Source organism: Trichechus manatus, unplaced genomic scaffold, assembly GCF_000243295.1.
Source record: "Trichechus manatus latirostris isolate Lorelei unplaced genomic scaffold, TriManLat1.0 scaffold00207, whole genome shotgun sequence".
Taxonomy (NCBI): Eukaryota; Metazoa; Chordata; class Mammalia; order Sirenia; family Trichechidae; genus Trichechus; species Trichechus manatus.
The window spans coordinates 1,330,272-1,350,099 of NW_004444143.1; the positions used below are offsets into that span (position 1 = coordinate 1,330,272).

Consider the following 19,828-nt stretch of genomic DNA (forward strand, 5'->3'; position numbering starts at 1 on the left):
GTCGGTAATTCTGGGCGGAAGGCGAGGGCCTCGTACGCCGAGCGCACTGAGGGGTTTCTGCGCGCGTGCGAAGCGCCCCGGGGCGGCGGCGAACTACACTTCCCAACGCTCCTACGCAACGGAAGTGACGTAAGGAGCAGCCCGAGTTGGAGGGTTCGGGTAAAAATGGCTGAATATTTAGCTTCGATATTCGGGACTGAGAAGGACAAGTGAGAACGGGCGTAGGGAGTGGCCCCTCGGGAGGGCCGGGGACGGGGCATTTGGGTCCCTGATGGCTGGGCGGCTTGGGGCGGTGTTTCTGGGGTGTCCGGTCTCCCCGGCCCTCGGTTCACCTCTGTCTTTGCACCTCTTCCAGGGTTAACTGCTCTTTTTACTTTAAGATCGGGGCCTGCCGGCACGGGGACCGGTGCTCCCGGCTTCACAACAAACCGACGTTCAGCCAGGTGAGGCCCAGCGCGGAGCTCCCAGGGTTAACGCCTCTTGGCCCCGCCCCTTCTGCCGTCCATCATCAGGCGGTCCCGCCTTTTCCGGCTTTCCGAGCCTCCCGCCCCCTTAGCGCTCGGCTCTTTTCTTGTGGGGGCCTCTCTGCGGGCTCCTTCCCCCGCATCCTTCAGGCCCTAGCCGCGCCCCGTGCGTACAAACTACACCTTGGGTTGCCCACACTGCTAGGTACTCCCTTTGTGGTTTCCTTAGGGCCAACCTTCGCAGATGCGTTCACGGTACTTACTTAGGCTCCGCCTCTGGTGCAAGGTGCCACCCACATGTAGCCTTTAACCCTTTGGTGACCCAGTTATTTTTCTGCTTTGAATTTTTTGTTGCTACCATGTGTTTTCATTAGTGGAAGCATGCTGAATCATTGAGTGTGTCTGAATTTTTGGTAGGTTAGTGTGGATTTCTTTTTCTTGTCCCCTCCCACAAGTCTACCCTGTTTAGTGGTACATATTAAGTACCACGAATTACACTAATTATAGCCCGTGGCGTAGTGGTTAAGTGATACGGATGCTAACCAAAAGGTCGGTGGTTCGAATCCACCAGCTGCTGCTTGGAAACCCTATGGGGCAGTTCTACTCTACTCCGATCAACTGGACGGCAACAGGTTTAATTATACCCCAGAGTCCCCACCAGGGTCTGTGGGTACATACATGTAACATAAAAATTACAAAATTTCTGTTTTTCCTACCAAGAATTCAGACACCTCATACAATACCCTGTAAAAACAGTAATTTGCAGCACATGCCTATTTCTTTGGTTTCAAACGGTCATAAAGGCCCCTGCCTTTCGGCAGCACCCCTGTCAGTGATACAGCAGCTTCCCAGTAACGCCGAGACTGAAAAAGTTCATGGTCGCTATATGTACCGCTGAGCACGAAAGGGCAGTCTCTGTTCCCAGCTTTCATAAGACCTTTGCACGTATCTCTGCCCCGTGTACTCACCCTGCTCCTTTTAATTCTGTTCAGACCATAGTGCTGCTCAATCTGTACCGGAATCCACAGAACACGGCCCAGACTGCGGATGGATCGCACTGTGAGTGAGGGGCTAGGCTTGGGGGTAGGGCGGACACCCCCCAGCAGGCCATCCCCCTGATCCCACCCTGCACCCCTCCTCCAGGTCATGTCAGCGACGTGGAAGTGCAGGAACACTATGATAACTTCTTTGAGGTGAGGGTTGGCAGGGCCGGGCTGGGTGTCCCCTGGGCCAGGAGCTCAACAGAGTACCTCCCGGTCTCCTGCAGGAGGTGTTCACGGAACTGCAGGAGAAATACGGGGAGATTGAAGAGATGAATGTGTGCGACAACCTGGGAGACCATCTTGTAGGGAACGTCTATGTCAAGGTGCCTGCCGGCCCCCCATTAGAGCCCAGAAGGAGAGGCACTGCAATGCCCAGTGGGCGCCACTGATACCTCGTGGCTTGAGGGCCATCTCTAAATCCAGTCTGCCCCCAGAGCTGCTAACCAGTTCCCTGAAGATTTCAGAGTTTGACTGTCAACCCTGACCCACTCTCCCCTTAGTTCCGGCGGGAGGAGGATGCAGAGCGGGCGGTGACTGAACTGAATAACCGCTGGTTCAATGGGCAGGCCGTGCACGCCGAGCTATCTCCTGTCACTGACTTCCGGGAGTCTTGCTGTCGACAGTACGAGATGGGGTACGGTGGCAAGGGGATGGGGCGGGCACCTGGGGGCTGAGACTCCTGAGTGTGCGAGAGGGCGGGGGCTGCCAAACGCTCTCCTGTCTGGCCTTTGCCCAGGGAATGTACTCGAGGTGGCTTCTGCAACTTCATGCATCTGCGGCCCATCTCCCGGAACCTCCGGCGGCAACTCTATGGGCGGGGCCCTCGGCGCAGGTACCTCGGGACCGGCCTCCCAAGACTCCTCATACCCCGAGGCCAGCCTGGATACCCTGAAAGCGGCCTGATCCTCTCTCTTAGCGATAGTACGCCAAGCCCTCTGTGCCCTGAGGCTAGCCCGAGCCACATCCTGAGATCAGCACCGGAGTCCTGACCCCAGGAGCTGCCTGAATCCCGCAGACCAGCCCCAAGTTCCTACTCCTAGACGACTCCTGGGAACCTCGCCCCACCCCAGAGCTGGGAGGCAGGCCTGCAGGGTCTACCCACTACTCCCCGTGGCTCTAACCCTCTGTCTCTCCAGGTCGCCCCCAAGGTCCCATACCGGCCACCGTCCCCGAGAAAGGAATCGACGGCGTTCCCCAGACCACCGGCATGGCCGCTTTTGAAACCCTGGCCCCTTTGCCCTCCACCCTGGACAGGCACAGTTCCTGGTCCGACCCCTCCTCAAAGCTCCGCTCCCTCCCCACCCCCATCTTCCCCAGGCTCCGGAACTCCACGATGAAATCTGTTGGACACAGGGAGCTAATAAAGTACGTATTTGCTAGCCTGTGGGCTGGAGTTTCTTCTCCACCCCCGTGTCTCCTGACAAAAGGGGAAGTGAGGCTGGGTTCCGGCCGGAACCTCAGCCGCGGAACTTCGCCTAACAGGTGGGGAAGCAGCGGGCACAGGCCGGGGCCCTGGAGGCCCCTAGCTGGGACTGGTGGGGTGGGGACACGTTCCCTGAAGCCGTAGCCCTTCCATTCAAGGCTGCTCAAAGAGGGAGATGTCTGGCTGTGGCAGGTTCGGGGATTCTCAGCCTAGAGGAGACTGGGGTTAGTAGCTACAGTGGAGTGGCTGGGAGTGGAGTAGAGGGAGGCTTCAGCGGATTAGGGCTGGGTCCCCAATGCCCGCTGCCCCGAAATGGAAGCTGATAATACCTAACACTTAAGTGGCACTTATTGTATGCCAGGCATTGTTCTAAGGGCTGTACTTCTAGTCACGGTTTTAATTCTTCACAGTAACCCTATGAGACAGGTACTACTATTATCCCATTTTACAGATGGGACAGGGGAGGGCGGGAACGTGTGGCAATGGCAGAGTCCAGAACTCTGGCTCCAGAGTCCTAGCTCCTAGCCACCTTGAGGTCTTACGGGTCCCTCTGATAAAAGGTAGGGAGTTGGGATGGAGGGAGGAGGCAGATTCCTAACTTCTAAACTGGTTTGGGGGTCTCAGGCTCCCCCACACACTGCTTCCTTCCTCCAATCGGGCTTCCTGGAAAGTGCGGCAGCGGCTCTGTGGCCGGAAGTCCTGTGATCACGGCCCGCCAGGCTGCAGGCCCCGCCCATGGGTCCTCGACACCTCCTGACCGCCGCGCTGCTCCTGGCCCAGGCGAAGCCGCTGAAGGCCTCCCTGCTCTGCGGCCGCCTTGAGTACTGGAACCCAGACAACGGGTGCTGCGGCAGCTGCCTGCAGCGCTTCGGGCCGCCCTCCTGCCCGGGTGAGAAGCAGCGACGAGGTTCACGCTTATACCCAGGCGGAGCGAGCGGAGGTTAGGGGGCGGGGGAGCGGCCCAGGCCTGGCGGGTACCGCCCGTGTTGTGTACTTCGGGGTCGGGGCTCTGGGCCTTCTGCGGTTAAGAGAGGCAGCGGCTGAAGGGACAGCGTGGGTTACGATAGGACGACGGCGAAAGGGGTGGAGCCTCCGAGAGGCGGGATCGCGTGGAGGGGGTGGAGCCTCCGAGAGGCGGGATCGCGTGGAGGGGGCGGGCTTTGTGCGGAAAAAGCGGGGTGTGGGCGGAGCTTGGCCTGCATAGGTGGGACCTGCAGAAAAGATTTCTAGAAAGGCCGGGCTTGTGTGGGGAGGGTGGCTGGGTGGGCACATGCGCTGATAGGTTAGCTCGGAGCATGGGAGGGGCGGGCCGCGGGGCCGGAGCCGCGGGAAAGGGCGTCCCCAGCGCAGAGGAGGCAGCTCGGCCCCAGGCGTGAGCCCCCCGACTCCCTTTAGACTACGAGTTCACGGAAAACTGCGGGCTCGATGACTCCGGCGACCACCTGGTACCCCCCTTCAAAGAGTGCGCTCCCGGGTGGTGCAACCCCGACGGCGCGGAGCTCTGCAGGCCCTGCGGCGGCGGGGCTGCCGCCCCAGCTCCGGCGAGGAGCAGCGGGGGGACGCAGAGGCGCTGTGGAAAGGTGCTGGTCGGGCTCCCGAGGGCCGGGGCGAGGGTGCGATCGGCCTGAGGGGCGGGACCGGATAGGCGGGGCCTGGGTCTAGGGAGACAGCGTAGCCCCACTGAAGGGGTGGGATGGGGGCATAGCACCGGATCGAGAGGTGGCTGTCCGAAAGGGTCGGGGGCTGGATCGAAGCGGGGGACGTGGCCCCACTGAAGGATGTAAGGATGGGAGGTTTGGGCTGAGGCAGCAGGAGTGGGCGTGGCCTCCCGCTTTACTCCAAACTCCGTTCCCAGAGGCCGGTCCCTACCAAGAAGCCCTGCCCCCTGTCAAAACCGGGCGTCCTTAGCTCCCAGGAACCCAGCCCACCGGCGATTTCCAGTGTGTCGTGGACTTCTCAGCGCGGACACACCCCCGCAGGCGATGTCTTTCCGCGGGCCTTGCAGAGCTTTGCCCCGTCCGTGGTGTTGGTCTCACTCGTGACCTTGTCATTGATCCTCCTGCTCGCAGTGGGAAGGTACTGCTGCTGCCGCCAGGCCACCCCCCTCCCCTATTCAGGCTTGGTTTGCAGCGGCCTGGACACCCTCTTCCCCGTGCACACGCCCTCCCCAGGGTCCCTGAAGGCATCAGAGGTGGGGGACGCACAGAAGGCGGTCTCTGCGCTTCCGCTCCAGGGCGCGGGTGAGTCAGGCTGCGGGGCTGCGCGGCGCAGGTGGACTGAAGCCGTCTCTCGCTCCTCCTTACCCCTCCCTCTGTGCCCCAGAGCCGCCGACCCTGGCAACGCAACCGCTGTCTCGCCTCCTGGACGAGCTGGAGGTGCTCGAGGAGCTGATCGTGCTGCTGGACCCCGAGCCTGGGCCGGGGGCGGGGGGCATGGCCTGCGGCACGACTCGGCACCTGGCTGCAAGATACGGGCTGCCCGCTGCCTGGTCCACCTTTGCCTACTCGCTGCGGCCCAGTCGCTCGCCGCTGCGGGCCCTGCTCGAGGTGGTTGTAGCAAGGGAGCCCACCGCCTGTCTGGGCCAGCTTGCCGCGCACCTGGCCCAGCTAGGGCGGGCAGACGCACTGCAGGTGTTGTCCAAGCTCAGCTGATCTGGGGCGGACCTACCGAGTGCTCAATAAAGTTTCCCTTGAAATACATGCCTACTGACTCTGCGCCTCCTCATTAAGGGCCCTCCTCCCATGAGACGGCCTCAATGTCATCAGACACGTGCGGGAGAGCTGGCCCCGCCGGCTCTGGGCAACAGGGTCCCTGGAAGAGCCCTGCTGCCCTGGGGCCAGCTCATGGCCAGGCACTCAGCTGTGCCCTAGCCTGGGAAGAGCACCCACGGACCCTGCTGTAGAACCGTGCTGCTCTGGAGCCTGAAGGACCTCATGATTTACTCGCACCTCTGGATGATGGCCTCTGCCCTAGCTGCTGAGGCTCACAGGCCGCCTCGGCTCAGGGTGGATGTGGGTGGAGGCGGGTGCCCCCGGCGCCATACAAACAGGAAGGCCGCGTCTCCAAACATTGACAGACTTTATTATGGGGGGGTTCCCACCTGGGACCTCCCCTCTTAAATAAAAAAGTGCATAGAAAAAGAAGGGATTTAGAAACCTGTGTACAATATCTACATCCTGGGCCCCCAGGGCGGGAAGGGGGCAATTGCTAGGTGGGCTGGAGGGGTGAAGGCAGGGCCCCCGTCACCTGCAGGCCCACGTCCACCCTGAACATGTGGGTGGGGGTGAGATGCTCTGGGGGGGGGGCTGAGGAGCCCCCCCGCCTCAGTTAAGGAAGCGCCGGCAGCGCTTGGCGCCGCAGTTGCAGGGCAGTTTGTTGCTGGCGTCCTCGATGGGGAACTTGTAGTCGTAGGTGAGCTCCTCGCCGCGCAGGATGCGGCGCAGAGCGAAGATGACGATGTGCTTCTGGCCCTCCACGTGGATGACGCGGGAGAAGCAGTTGGGCTCACAGGAGTGGTTGATGAAGCGGGCGGCGTTGCCGTGCATCGTGGCGTCCACCACGTCGAAGTCGTCCATGCGGAACATGTAGCACCCGATGCCCTACAGGGACGGGCAGGGGAAGTGAAGGGCTCCGTCCCCGTGGGCCTGCCGCACGGCACCCACCTCGTTCCCATGGCCCGGTGGAGCCCACCTTCCCATCGTAGAACTTCTCTCGCTTGTCGGTCAGCACAGAGCGAATGACGATGCCTGAGTACTCGATGACCATCTCACCAGCATCGATGTTGCGCTTACAGAACAGGCCCCGCCCGTGGATGGCCGATCTGCAAGGCAGGGCGGCGAGGGGGAACTCAGGGGGCGGGGGAGGGAACCGAGGCGGCCCCAGGCCAGGGTGCCTGTCCATCCACCCAAGGGGCATCTCCCCCCCAACCCCACTGACCGGTAGACCCCCACGGCCTCCTTTGACGTCTTCTTAAGGTGGCGGAAGCGCATGGCCATGGGCAGCTCCAGGCTGGTGGCACGTCTGGGGGAGGGGAGCAGCAGTGTCACACGGGCTGACACCCGGGAGGACCTCTCGCTCCTGGCCGCGGTCTTCAGGCCCCTCCCAGTTCACTCCCAGCATCCCAGCCTGCCCTCCACACCTGGTGGACCTGAGCTGCACCTCATCCTCTTCCTCGTCACAGGCGGCCCCCTCAGGGAGCACTCGGTGCTGGGAAGCCAGGAAGTTGAACATGTCAAAGGTGCACTTCCTGCAGGGAGAAGAGAAAGGGCAGGAGGTCACAGCGATTCCTCCAGAGAGATGCTGCCTCCCCAGTCTGTGGCCTGGCCTTCCTGCTGGCAGGAAAGGTGCGGACGGCTGCTGTTGAAGACACAGCCAAAAGAGAAATGGGTGCTGGTGACCTGGTCCGAGCTCCACGGTTGCCTAGTGTTGTCTCCTAAAGCCTCAGTGTCCAACCTGTGCTGAACTACTCCGCACCCTCCAGAGCCCCCACAGGGCTCCCCTGACCCCAGCACCACACCCCAGAACTCTCACCGAAGATAGACCTCAGCGCGGGCTGCCCCGTGGGGATTGAGGGGTGGCTCCTCCTGGCCCTCTCCCTGCTGGTGGTAGCGGAACTTGTAGTGCTGGCAGCGCTGAGCCCCGGGCAGCTGCTCTGCCAGGAAGATGACAGCGTCGTGGTGGATGCCCAGGAGCCTGGCTCCACTCATTCCTGGGGGAAGTCCAAGGTGAGGACACAGTTATGTGGGAGGCCCACCTTGCCCTCGGCAATCAGCCCAGCCCCCAGAGTCCCTGTGGGCCCTCACTTACCACTGAAAGAGAGATGTCTGAGCCGGGCATGCCCTCGGGCCTCCTGCACTTTCTCAATCAGAGTCCTCCACGCCCCTGGGGAGAAGTCAGGGCCAGAGAGCTGAGTCAGGGTGGGAGTCCACAGGACACTGGCCCTCCCGGTCAACGCCACTCCGGACTCACCCTCTAAGCTCTCTGCCTCCACGCTGAAGCCATCCTCACTGCTGATCTCGAAGCGCAGGTGCGGGCCAGCCCGTTTGGGGGCCTGGTTTTCTTTGTCCTCTGGGGATGGAGGCTCTTCCTCAGAGCTTGAAGCCTCACCTGGTCCCAGGGAGCAAATGTCAGAGGAGGTGGGGATCACCCCTCCTGGACTCAAAGCCTCTCTCCCCAGGTCCCCACTGCCCTCCCAGCAGACAACACTCTCCCTTCCTGTCCAGGCACAAGCACAGATACTGGGGTCTGATGGGCCTCCTCCTACTTCAGCTGCCAGTGAGCCCTGCAGAATAAACACCGTTTTTCCTAAGGGGTCTGCAGTTCCTCTTCTGCAGGTCTTTGGGGTCAGGTGAGCAGTTCCACAGAGGCCTGGAGTGTTGTGGCTCCGCTACGGTTCACTCAGAGCCCGTCTGCCGTAAATGCCCATCTACCCCGTCCTTCTAGCTCTCACGCGAAAAAAGTACCAGAGGATTAAATTTGCCCCCGGATTTTTTAATATCCAGTGCGTTTCTGTAAGTACTGCAGATACCACACAGGTCCACACTTAGAGGATCGCACACACTGTACGCTATGAGCTGCGGGGGGAGTTTCTCCAGGGTCAACTCTGACTAGGTAGTAGTTTCGCTTTGTGCAGGGGCTTTGGATTCATTCATTTCAATGTCCAACAAATGTCTTCTGACCCAAGTCCCTGCCCTTGTGGAGCTGACATTCTAGCTGGGAGAAGAAAGAATAAACAAATAAAAAGGCAAAGCATATAGTGTCAGATGAATGTGAAAACACAAGGGGAAAAAGGAAGCTGGGAGGAACAGGAGAGTGTGGCAGAAGAGCCAAAAAGTTAACGGGACAGCGGAGTCGCTGGACTCAGGCGCGTAAGGGGGTGGGGGGCACGTCCTGCTCATTTCCTGTGGTTACCTGTGGGTGACCCTGGAGATGGGTCTGAATTACCTAGAGCTAAAAGAAAGGGAGGAGTCCTGGGTGATGCAAATGATTAACACGCTCGACTGCTAACCAAAAGGTTAGAGGTTCAAGTCCACTCAGAGGCGCCTTGGAAGAAAGGCCTGGAGGTCTACTTCTGGGAAACCAGCCACTGAAAATCCTGTGGAGCAGTTCATGGGGTCGCCACGCGTCAGTCAACTTGACTGGCAACCCGTACTGGCATTTGAATGGAGAAGAAGAACGAACTTTTTTTTCTTGGCCATTTCCGAAGTCGTTCCTCACAGTGTTATTTATACTTTTAGAAAATTGGAGAGGACGTCCGAACACATAAAAGGTGAAAAAAGGAAAGAGTGCGCACGGCATGCTGGTGATGCTCAGGGAGGCCTTACTGGAGAGCAGACTCCAGAGAGCAGAGCTCGGGGGAGTGAGAGGGGAAGGTATGTTAACACACCAGGAAGAGTGCTGGTGGCAGAGGGAATGGCCAGCGCAAAGGTCCTGAGGCAAGAGCACATCTGGTGTGTTCAGGAAATGCAGCAAGACCACCGTGGATGGAGTGAGATGAACAAGGAGCAGAAAAGGACAGAGAGGGAACGGGATGGTGGGGGTGGGAGGAGCAGACTGTGAAGGACCTTGTGGGCTGTGATGAGGGATATGAGAGTGCAGGGGGAACCAGGGGGGCTCCTGAGCAGGAGGGTCCTGATCTGACTCAGGTGTTAACAGGGTCCCTCTGGCTTCCTGTGGGAACAGAGCATGAGGGGCAGAGGAGGAGCAGGGAGACCAGGGAGGAGGCTGCTACATAGTCCAAAAGGGACAGCATGGAGGGTCAGCCCAGTGTGGGTGCAGTGGGGGATGAAGAAGTGGTCAGATTCTGCAGATTTAAGATGGGGCCAACAGGACTTGCTGGTGTAGCAGATGTGGGTTTAAGGAAAAGGGAGGGGGGGGTCGAGGACATCTCTGAAGTTTGGGGCCTGAGCAACTAGGAGGTGAAGGTGGGGGAGAAGCAGGCTTAGGGGGAAGGTCAAGAGCCCAGTTTAAGACATGTTGAGTTTGTGATGCTCTCAGAAGCCCTCCCCCACATGCCACTGGTGGAAATGTCAAGCAGGCGGCAGGACCTCAAGGACCAAGCCGAGGCTGGAGATAGAGATACGCAGACTATCAGAACAGAGGCGGGGTTTAGAGTCGTGAAGCTAGAGGAGAGTGCCTGGGAAGTGAGTGAGGGTAGGAAATCAAGGCCAGGGTCCTGGGCCACACCAAAGTTGACAGGCTGGGGCAATGAGGGGCCACCAGAGGTGAGAGCAGAGTGTGGGGTCGGCGAGGAAATGCTTCCCAGAGGGAGGGATCAGCCACTCAGCAGGATGTGGACTAGGAATGACCATTGTCTGTGGTCATATAAAGCCCATCAGGGACCTTGGGCAGTTTGGGTAGACTGGGAGGAACAAAAGCTTAGATGGAACATTTCCCAAATGCCTTGCCCAGGGAACCATTGATGGCAGAACGCAAGGGACGGTGGTGTTCCAAGCACACTCTGGGAGAGGCAGCATGCACGTGGCCACACTCCCCCCCACTTCTCTGGGCCCACCTGCCCACGTGTTCCCCCACCCTAGCAGAGACTGCAAATCTAGCTCTTGCTGTGTGACCCCTAGTCTCCAGGTCTCAGCGCTCCAGAACTCACCCCTAAAACTTCTTCCACTTCCTCTCTCCCTTGCCTCCATTCTGCTCCCTGAGCACACACAGGACTGACCACAGGGACCTCCCCGAGGCACTTTCTCGCCACCTTTTTTCTCAGTGCTCATTCCAGCCTGCAGGAGACTTGCCAGTGTACACATCTGTCTTCCCTACCAAAGTGTGCTATGACCCCTCAGGGCAGGGACCTGTCCGTCACCGCCACATCCTCACGCCATCTGTGACCCCCACAAGGCGCCTCTTGGTTAAGGGGCCCCAGTCCATCTGACGCACCTCCGTGCTCAGCAGCTCTCTGCCATGAGAAAATCCACACAACGGGGCGGGCATCAGGCTGCTCCGCTACCAGCGCACCAGGCTGCGGTCGACGCCCTCTCCCGCAGCCCTCAGTAACCACAACCTAACCAGAACCCTCCTCTATCCGCACAGAACCTCCTTTCAGCGCCACGGAGCCCGTCAGTTGGAGCCCGTCTGACTGCCCTCCACCCCGCGTACCGACGTCCCTGCTAATACACTTACCTTGCCTCCTTCCCTCCACCTCAGGGTTCTCTCATTCAAAATTGACCACCATGCTCCTCCTACCTGCTTTCCATCCACAACCCCCCTCCACGCCCTGTCAGCTCTGCGGCCTCAGCCCTCACCAAACCCTCCAAGCTGCTGGCCCATCTCCTCTTCCCCATCCTGCGCTCAGCTTTTCGGCGAGGTTCCTGAGTGCGTCTTGTTCCGGCTTTCCTCACTGTCTTCCATTCTGGACTCTGACAACACGTTCTCCTGTCCTGCGCCCCCTGCCCACACCAGGTACCGAGCCAGGACCCCCCTGCCTGGCGCTCTTCTGTGGCAGCCAAGACTGCTGAGTGTGCTCTTCCTCTGCGACACCCCTCTCCTCCGATTCTCTTCCCACTGTCCCCGCCCTCCTCTGGGTCCTGTGTGGACTCCATCCCCCCTGCCGCCCCCCAGAACCTCATCCTTGGCTTTCCTAGGTACCTGTGACCCCGGCCCCCCAGTTCCCAGGCATCCTGCACGGAGCACCTGCAGAGGGACCTCGCACGCTGAGCTGAACCCCCATCTCCTCCTGCGTCTGCCACAGGTGTGAGCCCCCCGCCTCGGGTTTGCACCCGGTCAGCACACAATGCCTTCTGAAGCGCAGCAATCCCGTAGCTGTCCACCAGCCAGCCGGATCCAGCACAGGGAAGGGGGCGGCGAGGAGGCAGGTAGGCTCCTACCTGAGTAGTGGTGCCACTGGGACTCAAGCAGCAAGTCGGGGGGACCGTCAGGGACCCGAGGGGGCCCACTGTCTGGAGGTGGCAGCAGAGAGGGCCGTTCCTGGAGGGGCCTGTGAGGAGAGACCCGTCAGCAAACGAAAGGCAGGAAGGGACCGAGGTCCCAGGGCCTCCAGCAGGGGGACTGGCCACTCACCCGGAGGTTTCCTCTCCAACAGGCTCCCCAGGATGATCCAGATCAAAAACGCCACGCACCGTGGGGGTCTTCATTCTCACTCGGCTAGACCTGGCGGGGAGCCGCGAGGCTGAACCCCTTTTCCCTTCCTTCCCACCTCCCCCGCCTGCCCTCCCAGGCTCAGCATGGTCACTCACCCGCTGTTACTGAGCCCTGCAGCCTGGGGGGTGCCCTCCAAGGACTCTCCAACCTCGTCCAGGCGGGGAGCCTTGCTTGGCGGTGGTGCTGGCGGGGAACGGCCAGGAAAGGCGGACACCCTTTTGATGCGGATGGCCTGGCGGGGTGGGCTGGGGGGTCCACTGCGCAGCACCAGCGTCAGGGGAGGGGGCGGGGGCGCAGGGCGGACCACCCCTACCCCCACCACCGGCAGCACACTCAGCAGGGGGCCTGGGGGCAGAGTCCAAGGGGTGGGGGCCGTGGAGGGGACAGGAGGGGGCAGGGGTGGCTGTTTCACTGGCGACGGGACAGGTTCGCCCTCCCCAGCCATCTTCACAAACACTTGCCCCAGCTTGTTGACGAGGATGATTTTGGATGTGGCGGGTTTCGGGGGCTCAGGGGCAGGGCCGAGGCTCAACACTCGGACCCCTGGGGACCCAGGGAGCCAGGCAAACGTCCGGGCGGGGTCAGCTGGGCTCGGGGGCAGGCCCTGGGGAGGCTGGCTACCATTGGCCAGGGGGAGCGGTGGGGGGAGTGGCTCCTCTCTGGGGCCAGCACCGCCTTCCCCAGGCCCCCCTAGATTCTTCAATACAAAATCCACGATTTCCGACGGCAGGTCCTCAGGAGGTCGGGCCCTGTCCCCTGCAGCCCTGATGACCCCAGCCCGGCCCACTCCTGGCCCTGAAGGGGGAGCCCCCTGGCCCCGAGTCTGCTGGACTGCCTCAGCCTCACTGTCTGTGCCGTCATCCACCCCATCCAGCTGTTCAATGCGGGGGGTTCCAGGGAGGCCGCCAGGGGCAAGGGCGGGACCAGACACCACAGTCACAGGGAAGTGGATGTAGTGGGTGTTGGGGCCGGCCTCCTCCTCTGAGCTGTCCCCCAGGCCCCCATGACTGCTCCCAACTGCCCCTGCAGCCACAATCTCTTCCTGGAAGGGCTCAGTCCCCAGCAGGCTGGCTGCAAAGTCCAGGTCAGCAGCACTCAGTCCTGATACCACCTCCATGTCCTCAAAGTCTGGGCCCAGGTCTTCAGTGGGTGGTGGAGGAGGTGTGGCTGGGCCAGGGGGAGCCAGCTCCCCTGAGGTAGGTGTGAGGGCTGTAACGACTGAGGTAGGAGGGGGCACCCTGAGCTGAGGGGAAGTTCTGAGGGGAGAAATGGCCCGCCGTGACAGTGGCAGCCTAGGGGTCAGGGGACTGGGCCGACGGGAGCGTCTGGGAGGAGCTGGGAAGTCTGGGTCTCCCACTGTAGGGATGTGGTGGGTCAGAGAAGCTGGACTTCCTGTGGGTGGAAAGGTCCATCAGTGTCAGCCAGGAGCTCCTGCCCCACCCGGCCCCACTCCACCCCTCCCCTGGACGCTCCTAGGTGCTCACCAGGGGAGGGCAGGGGTCCAAAGGAGACACCCCCCAGGGGCCTCCGAGACGGTGAGTAGTTGGGCACTTTGATTCGCGCCCCCGAGAAAGAGCGGGGGGCCAGAGGAAGGGTGCTGCTTGGATCTGACCGAGGCGGGGGGTCCAGGTTCTGAACGAGCAAGTGCTGCTCAGGAGCTCCAGGGGTGAGGGCAGCGGTCTCCGGCGGGGGGCTCTCATTGTCCCGGGGCTCTAAAGAGGCAAGACAGCAGCACCAGGGGCAGCAGGGGTTCTTCCAGCACAGCCCCTCGTCACGTGGGGCCAAGGGAGCCTTCTGTGCCCCGCCCCGGTTCACGCACGGTTCACGCACACACGTCAGTCATCACCCAGGCCCCGCCCCTACCCCTCCAGGGCATCGACAAAACCTCCCCCAACACGGGGCTCAGGATCCCCCTGCAGCACCCCGCCCCCCGGGCCAGCTGTCCGGCTGCCCGCTGCTCTCTCGCTGGTTCAGCCGCACACGCCCCGGGCATGCCAGCCTCTCCAGCACGGCCAGTCCTACCACTTTCTGACCTGCCCTGCACAGCCTGCCACATCAGACGCGTCCGCCCATCCCGCTGCTTCAGGCTCCCCTCCACCTCTGCGAGGTGATCCCTGCCTCCTCCTCTCACACTCCCCTGTTGCCAGTCAGGGCAAGCACGCCCTCCTCCCTCTGCACTTCCTGTCCCGCTCCTGCTTGGAACCCACCCTTCCCTGCAAACACAATGCCAGCCTCCTCCCGGGTGGCTCACGACACGACCTCGCCTCTCTTCACTCAGCTCCAAGCCCGCCTCACTCCGTACCGTCCAGCTCTCAGCTACAGGTTGTAAGGACACCAGGTGGGAACCGAGCAGACACAGGGTCCAGCTTTGGCTCCGCCACTCTCACCTGCCCCTGCTATGGTAAAGCGGAGCCCGTCCCTTCCTCAGAGGACCGTGGGGAGCGTTACACGGACACAGCCCCGCGTCAGGCAATCACACGTGTGTGCACGCGTCATCACCCCCTCAAAGCAGGTCCCGTGGTACTCTCCCCTCCTCACTTCACTGCCCGGCCCGTAGTGTTGCTGCCATTATGCCATTACAACAAGTGAAGTGCTGACAAGCACCCTCGAGTTAGTTTAGGACAGAAAGGTAGCTGTTGGGGGAGAGAGGAGGCAGGACCGAGCTGTACCTGAGGGAGGCGGGGGGCTGTGCACAATGGTCTGGTTCTCTTCCGCTGCCTCCAGGTGAGCGGGCTCTTCCCGGGGCCCCCACGGCCGATACTCCAGAATCCGGCACCGATACCAGCAGCGCCGCCGAGCATCCACTGTGCTCCAGTACAGACGGGAGCACCTGGCGGGGGCACACGTGGAACCAAGAGGGTCACGACCTGGAAGATGGGCTCCAACCCTGGAGCCCCCCAGCCCCACTGAGCACCCTCAGACTACTCACTGGTAGCCAACGGGGAAGAGCCGGCCTTCGCAGTCCGAGAGGTCAGACAGAGTTCCCAGGGAGTCGATTCGGATGGAGCCTGTGGTGCAGAGCAGAGGTCAGTGGGGCGGGGCCAGCAAGGTCGGGGGACCACGGCAGAAGCAGGTGGCTTACCAATGAGCACGTTGATGGCATCGGGTTCAAGCCCTGTCAAGAACTTTCGCTTGAAGTTGATGCCCTCAAAATCCACGTAGACTCGGCGGAGAACATCAAAACCATCAGGGGTCACGATCTCCTGGGAGGTTAGTGGCGAATGGGGGTTGCTGGATTGGTGGGGAACGAGGGGGAGGCGAGGAAAAGGCTCTGTAGGCAGGGACTGAACAGCCGGGGACTTGGCCTAAAAGACTCGGGGAAGACAGACGGAGGAAGCACTGAGGAACGGCAGGGCCAGGCCTGAGGCAGCACGGGGGGCCCTGAGGGCAGCGAGCCTCCCCAGCAGGTCAGGGCACCGACGGGGCAGAAAGCAAGCAGCAGGGAGCTGTCTCCCCACAGTTCCGGCCCACCTTGCCATCAAGCAGGTCTGTGTGCTTCTGGCAGAAGACTTTCTTGTCGTCCTGGAAGATGCAGTAGCTGGCCCGGGCGCACATGAAGTGGAAGTTGCTGAGGCAGGAGGACAGGCAGCAGCCCACCGTGGCTCCAGGCTTCAGGCAGAGCTCACAGCGCTGTGGGTGGAAGGGGCAGCTAAGGGGAGAAGCCAAGGGCCAGGCCCCGGCTCTGACACTCACCAGCACTGTCCCTGACACGCTGCTCAGGCCCCCGTCAAGCCCCGCATCTCGCACAGTGAAGGCATCCACCAAACCTAGCCTCCTCCCCAGCTGCCAAGTGACTATCACAGCGATTTCAGATTTTTGGAAACAAAGTATCGCAGGAGAGAGAAACTTACCGAGTCAGTCCTGTTCACCATCTCTCAGGCTGTTCTAATGCTAAACCTGTACTGTTTCATTTAACCCTGACGACCGTCCCCCGTGGTAGGTACCTCTATTACCCACGTACCGACGGAGAGCTTAAGGCGCTCTATAGTGCCTGGCCCAGGCCCCAGACTGGCAGGCGGGGGAATTGCAAGCCCGGCAACGTCTCGCCTCCCGGGGAGGCAGGAAGAACTCGGCCACGCTGTACAGAAAGCGGCCGGCATGGGGTCGATCACCAGGAGACTTTCTAACGTTCAGTCTCCCAGGCTTCAGGCCCAGCTTATGACCACGGGGCACAAACTACAGCGTTCTGGGACAACCGAACAGGAAGCCAGGCCCGGCAGAGAGTGTGACAGGGAGCCGTCTCACGGTGGAGGGCCCACCGCCCAGGCGCGTGCCTCACCATCTGCCTGCCTCGGGCCACGGCGGCGTGCACATTCTTGAGGGAGCCATCGTTCTCCTCAAACACCTCCGCCGACCAAATGGCACAGTTGACGTGTGTCCACTCGTTCTGCCCGATGTACAGGAGCCGGCCTGCTTCCTAGGGGGAGCACGAGGGTGGTGTGAGTGGGGGCTCCCGGAACCAGACCCTGCACCCGGGACTTCCGCAAGCAGCCCTCACCTTGGAGTCTGCATCCCCGTACTTGAGGCAGAGTGCACACTGCCGGGGGTCCTCCAGGTGTGAGAAAGCCGCTGGATCCTTGCCCTGGAAAGCTAGACAGGACGTGTGAAGGGAGGGATGGGAATCAGGACCTGCAGCCTGGCCACAGACTCAGGAGCCCTGGCTGGCAGCTCCCACTTGCCAGTACCTGCTGCGGGGCCTCCTGGAGGCTGCCCCGACTCTGGGGTCTCTGCTTCCTGCTGCCTCCACTGTGCATAGACATGGTCCAGGGACGGGGGCAACACCGCATTGGGAAGGACTCCGCTGTGGACACGAAGGGTCGGCACCTGTCATGTCTAACGCAGACGCTGGGCTTGGCCCTGCCCCCAGTAGCAGCCAAAGCATGCTGGGACACCTGTGGCCTGTCTGCATGTGGCATTTCTTCCAACCCCCAACATGCCAGGCTCTCTCAGACCACCTGTGGCATACGAAACGCTGCTTCTCATGCCAGAATACTCTTCCTCCACATCTCAGCTGGGATGTCACCTCTTCCAGAGAAGACCTCCCAGACCCCAGGCTCAGGCAGGTGTCTCCCCTTGGGCTTCCTTGTCATCGCCCTGACCGTGCAGCCTCAGTGCCTGCCCAGCCCCCCAAACATGAGTTCAAGCACAGAGCCCGCCCTGATCTGCTCACTATGGTGTCCCTAACACTGCCTTGTACAAAGCAGAAACTAAGCGAGCGTTAGTTCAACAACCCGAGTCTGCTAATCCAGGACCACTGGGGAGTCACATCCTGCTCCGCCACCCTCCTGTCCAGCCTTCAGTCTGTTCCTCATCTGTTCTCAGGCCCACCTGACCACTGGAGCCCCGTGTCCCTGCCTCTGCCCTCCTTCCCGGCTTCCCCTCCTGTACTCAGCCCTGCTCACTTTGGCAGCCGGGTACTCCGTCGCCAATACTTGGGGTCGTGAGCGTCGAACCAGCCGAACGCAGACTCTAGCAGCTGGGGAGTGGGTTAACAGAATGAGAAGAACTGACTTCCTCAGAAAAACGGGCGGGGGCAGAGCCCCCCGACACACCGCCCAAACCACTCCCCAGGCACCCCAAGGAGCTCACTCTCAGCAGAAGCCCCTTCATCTGGCCTCCAGCCCGGCGCTCTGGGGCCTCCCCTTCTTCCGCGTGTCTCGTCAGGATGCCCACCATGTCCTCCATGAAACTGTGCTGTAAGGGGTTTGTCAGGGTCTCAGCCCCCAGCCCAGCACCCCGTCCTGGCGCCCACCTGCTCCTCCCCGAGGCCCACTCACCACGGACTTGTAGTGACCTTCCTCAAAGCGCTGACTCACAGCTTGCAGATCACAGGGCCCCGGGTGCAGCTGCTTCCCATCCTGCCCACACTGCAATGGGGGGGGAGTCAGCAGGGCAGCGCCGGGCCCAGCCCCACCCGTCCTGCCTCCTGATCGCGTCAGACCTGGGTGCACAGGAGCAGTGGGCCTGCCACCTTGGAGCTCAGCAGGCCCTGGAGCACTTGGCGCAGGCCCCCACGTAGGGCCCCGTTCAGAGCCTCTCGCCAGCGGGGATGCGTGGACCCGGCACATGGCCCACAGGTGTACAGCACTGAGTCCGGCAGCCCTGAGAGGATCTCATAGTCCTCGTCTGGAACAGCAGAGTGAGACAGGAGAAGACGGGTGAGAAGGACTGCCAAGAACATTGAGCCCACCAGTCCTTTAAGGGCGGGAGAAGGATGTGGCCGTCTGCTTCCATGAAGACAGCCTTGGAAACTCTACGGGCCAGTCCCACTCTGTCCTACAGGGTTGCTGTGAGTTGCGAGGGGCTCAGTGGCAGTGGGTGGTGGTCCTCCGAGGGTGGGGGGTGGTAGGGCTCTCCACAGGCCGAGGCTGCGCCGAGTACCCTACCCACTGACCTGAGAGCCCCTCGCACTTGGCATGCACCCAGTGGTCACACTGCGCGCACTGCATCATCTTGCTCTCGTAGTCGTTGTCCTCATAGCAGCGTGTGCAGATTGGGCAGTAGTTTCCTGGAGAAAAAGGCAAGAAAAAGGAGAGCCAGAGGGGCTGCGGTTACCACCTACCCCTCAGAGGCCCTGACCGCTGCGAGGACTGCCTCCGTCACGTCCTCGTCACGGGCCCTCGGCACTGCCGAGAAGCTGGGGGAGGACAGCGTCTCCTTTCTAGCTCTGCCACCCCCAGTGCCGCATGGAGGCTGGGGCCTGAGTGTGCTGTCTGGATAGTGAGGAAAGCCCAGGTTTGTCGTAAACTGCTCAATCAAGAGTACACTTCCAGGAGGTACTCAGGGACCACAAGAGGACGTGGCCCTGGGCCTCCACCCCCACTACCCTCAGAGTAATCCTGTGTCCCCGTTTTAAATATGGAGTGGGCTTCTGTGGAGGAGAATCTTGGCAAGGAGGAAAAGGTTCCACAGCAAGGGAGTGGGCATTCACTAGAAAGGAGTATCTGTTCTAACCACCTGTCTGAGAACCTGTCCCCCTCCCCCATGGCCCCCAAGGTCCCGTCCCCCGCCAGGTCCCCACCTTTCTCATAGAGCTGGGTGCACCTGGGGCAGAGGCTGTAATCTCCAGACCACTCGACGTCCCAGTTCTTGCCTGGAGTCGCCCCACAGCTCTTACAACGAACGCAGGCTGAGCAGATCTGGGGAAGCAGGGTGATGTTAGGGGCGAGCCAGGCACTGGGCTGGAGTGGTACGAGGGGGCAGGTGGGCAAGGAGGAGGGATGGCGGCCGGCAGGACACAGATGAGGAAGGACAGGTGAAAGGAGAGAAGATGTGCGGAAGTAGAAGAAATGAGAAGAGCAAGAAGGAACAGGGAGAGGGAGAGGAAGAGAAAGACGCAGGAAGACACAGAACAGAGCGGCGGGAGGGGAATGCAGCGGGGAGGTCGGCAGGAGGAAGTGGGGGAGCGTGGAGATCAGGCTAGAGCAAGGGATTCTGAGCCCGAGACTATGAAACCATTACATACAAACTCTACGTAGAACTCTGTTGGAAATTTTAAAAACAAAATGTTACGTTTATCGAATTTTCAAAAGGACCGCCAAGCCTCCCCTCGTCACAAAAGCCCTGGCCTAGAGCAAGCCTAGGGACGGGGGCGGCATTAACCAGAACCCCAACGCAAGCGCGCGGGCTCGTCTCTCACCCAGTGGCGCCGTTTGCGAGTGGCCCGGGTCGGGTAGCTGGGCCCCAGGCAGGCGGGGTGGTACGCGTGGCGACAGCGCTCACATTCCAGGAGATGCTGTTGGGTGACAGAGGAAGACAAAGATGGCAGGCCCTATCGGCAAAGGAAC

At 61.3% G+C, this 19,828-nt stretch overlaps 3 protein-coding genes across 3 annotated transcripts in view; 2 read left to right on the forward strand and 1 right to left on the reverse strand.

Moving 5' to 3' along the window:
- Positions 1 to 141: 141 nt before the first annotated feature.
- On the forward strand, positions 142 to 2,789 carry U2AF1L4 (U2 small nuclear RNA auxiliary factor 1 like 4). The gene is made up of 8 exons (XM_023742287.1): positions 142 to 209; positions 356 to 443; positions 1,457 to 1,523; positions 1,608 to 1,657; positions 1,732 to 1,830; positions 2,008 to 2,141; positions 2,244 to 2,339; positions 2,644 to 2,789. The coding sequence occupies exons 1-8, from the start codon at positions 166 to 168 to the stop codon at positions 2,726 to 2,728; spliced, it is 663 nt and encodes a 220-aa protein (XP_023598055.1). The 5' UTR covers positions 142 to 165; the 3' UTR covers positions 2,729 to 2,789.
- Positions 2,790 to 2,889: 100 nt separating this feature from the next.
- IGFLR1 (IGF like family receptor 1) lies at positions 2,890 to 5,611 on the forward strand. Its single transcript, XM_004388185.3, is given in 4 exon segments — positions 2,890 to 3,819; positions 4,326 to 4,510; positions 4,786 to 5,170; positions 5,253 to 5,611. Coding segments are annotated over 4 exon segments (1,083 nt in total). The 5' UTR covers positions 2,890 to 3,665.
- Positions 5,612 to 6,209: 598 nt separating this feature from the next.
- The window catches only part of KMT2B (lysine methyltransferase 2B), a gene marked incomplete at its 5' end in the record, with an annotated part of 21,548 nt that continues 7,929 nt past the window's right edge, over positions 6,210 to 19,828 (reverse strand). The window contains 25 exons of the mRNA XM_004388186.2: positions 6,210 to 6,529; positions 6,621 to 6,750; positions 6,867 to 6,950; positions 7,069 to 7,176; positions 7,461 to 7,638; positions 7,737 to 7,811; positions 7,899 to 8,036; positions 11,768 to 11,877; positions 11,961 to 12,050; positions 12,137 to 13,433; positions 13,526 to 13,753; positions 14,711 to 14,871; positions 14,971 to 15,049; positions 15,124 to 15,244; positions 15,513 to 15,671; positions 16,321 to 16,458; positions 16,540 to 16,631; positions 16,727 to 16,842; positions 17,444 to 17,517; positions 17,631 to 17,735; positions 17,819 to 17,908; positions 17,983 to 18,167; positions 18,436 to 18,549; positions 19,063 to 19,180; positions 19,681 to 19,776. Of these exons, the coding sequence (XP_004388243.1) occupies positions 6,254 to 6,529; positions 6,621 to 6,750; positions 6,867 to 6,950; positions 7,069 to 7,176; positions 7,461 to 7,638; positions 7,737 to 7,811; positions 7,899 to 8,036; positions 11,768 to 11,877; positions 11,961 to 12,050; positions 12,137 to 13,433; positions 13,526 to 13,753; positions 14,711 to 14,871; positions 14,971 to 15,049; positions 15,124 to 15,244; positions 15,513 to 15,671; positions 16,321 to 16,458; positions 16,540 to 16,631; positions 16,727 to 16,842; positions 17,444 to 17,517; positions 17,631 to 17,735; positions 17,819 to 17,908; positions 17,983 to 18,167; positions 18,436 to 18,549; positions 19,063 to 19,180; positions 19,681 to 19,776 (4,362 nt within the window). The remainder of the gene's footprint in view (positions 6,530 to 6,620; positions 6,751 to 6,866; positions 6,951 to 7,068; positions 7,177 to 7,460; positions 7,639 to 7,736; positions 7,812 to 7,898; positions 8,037 to 11,767; positions 11,878 to 11,960; positions 12,051 to 12,136; positions 13,434 to 13,525; positions 13,754 to 14,710; positions 14,872 to 14,970; positions 15,050 to 15,123; positions 15,245 to 15,512; positions 15,672 to 16,320; positions 16,459 to 16,539; positions 16,632 to 16,726; positions 16,843 to 17,443; positions 17,518 to 17,630; positions 17,736 to 17,818; positions 17,909 to 17,982; positions 18,168 to 18,435; positions 18,550 to 19,062; positions 19,181 to 19,680; positions 19,777 to 19,828) is intronic.

Excerpts from the sequence above, each read along its gene's own strand:
- U2AF1L4 (XM_023742287.1), top strand. The coding sequence starts at position 166 with ATGGCTGAATATTTAGCTTCGATATTCGGGACTGAGAAGGACAA. Across the intron at positions 1,831-2,007 it reads TAGGGAACGTCTATGTCAAG|TTCCGGCGGGAGGAGGATGC; the intron begins GTGCCTGCCGGC and ends CTCTCCCCTTAG. Across the intron at positions 2,142-2,243 it reads TGTCGACAGTACGAGATGGG|GGAATGTACTCGAGGTGGCT; the intron begins GTACGGTGGCAA and ends GCCTTTGCCCAG.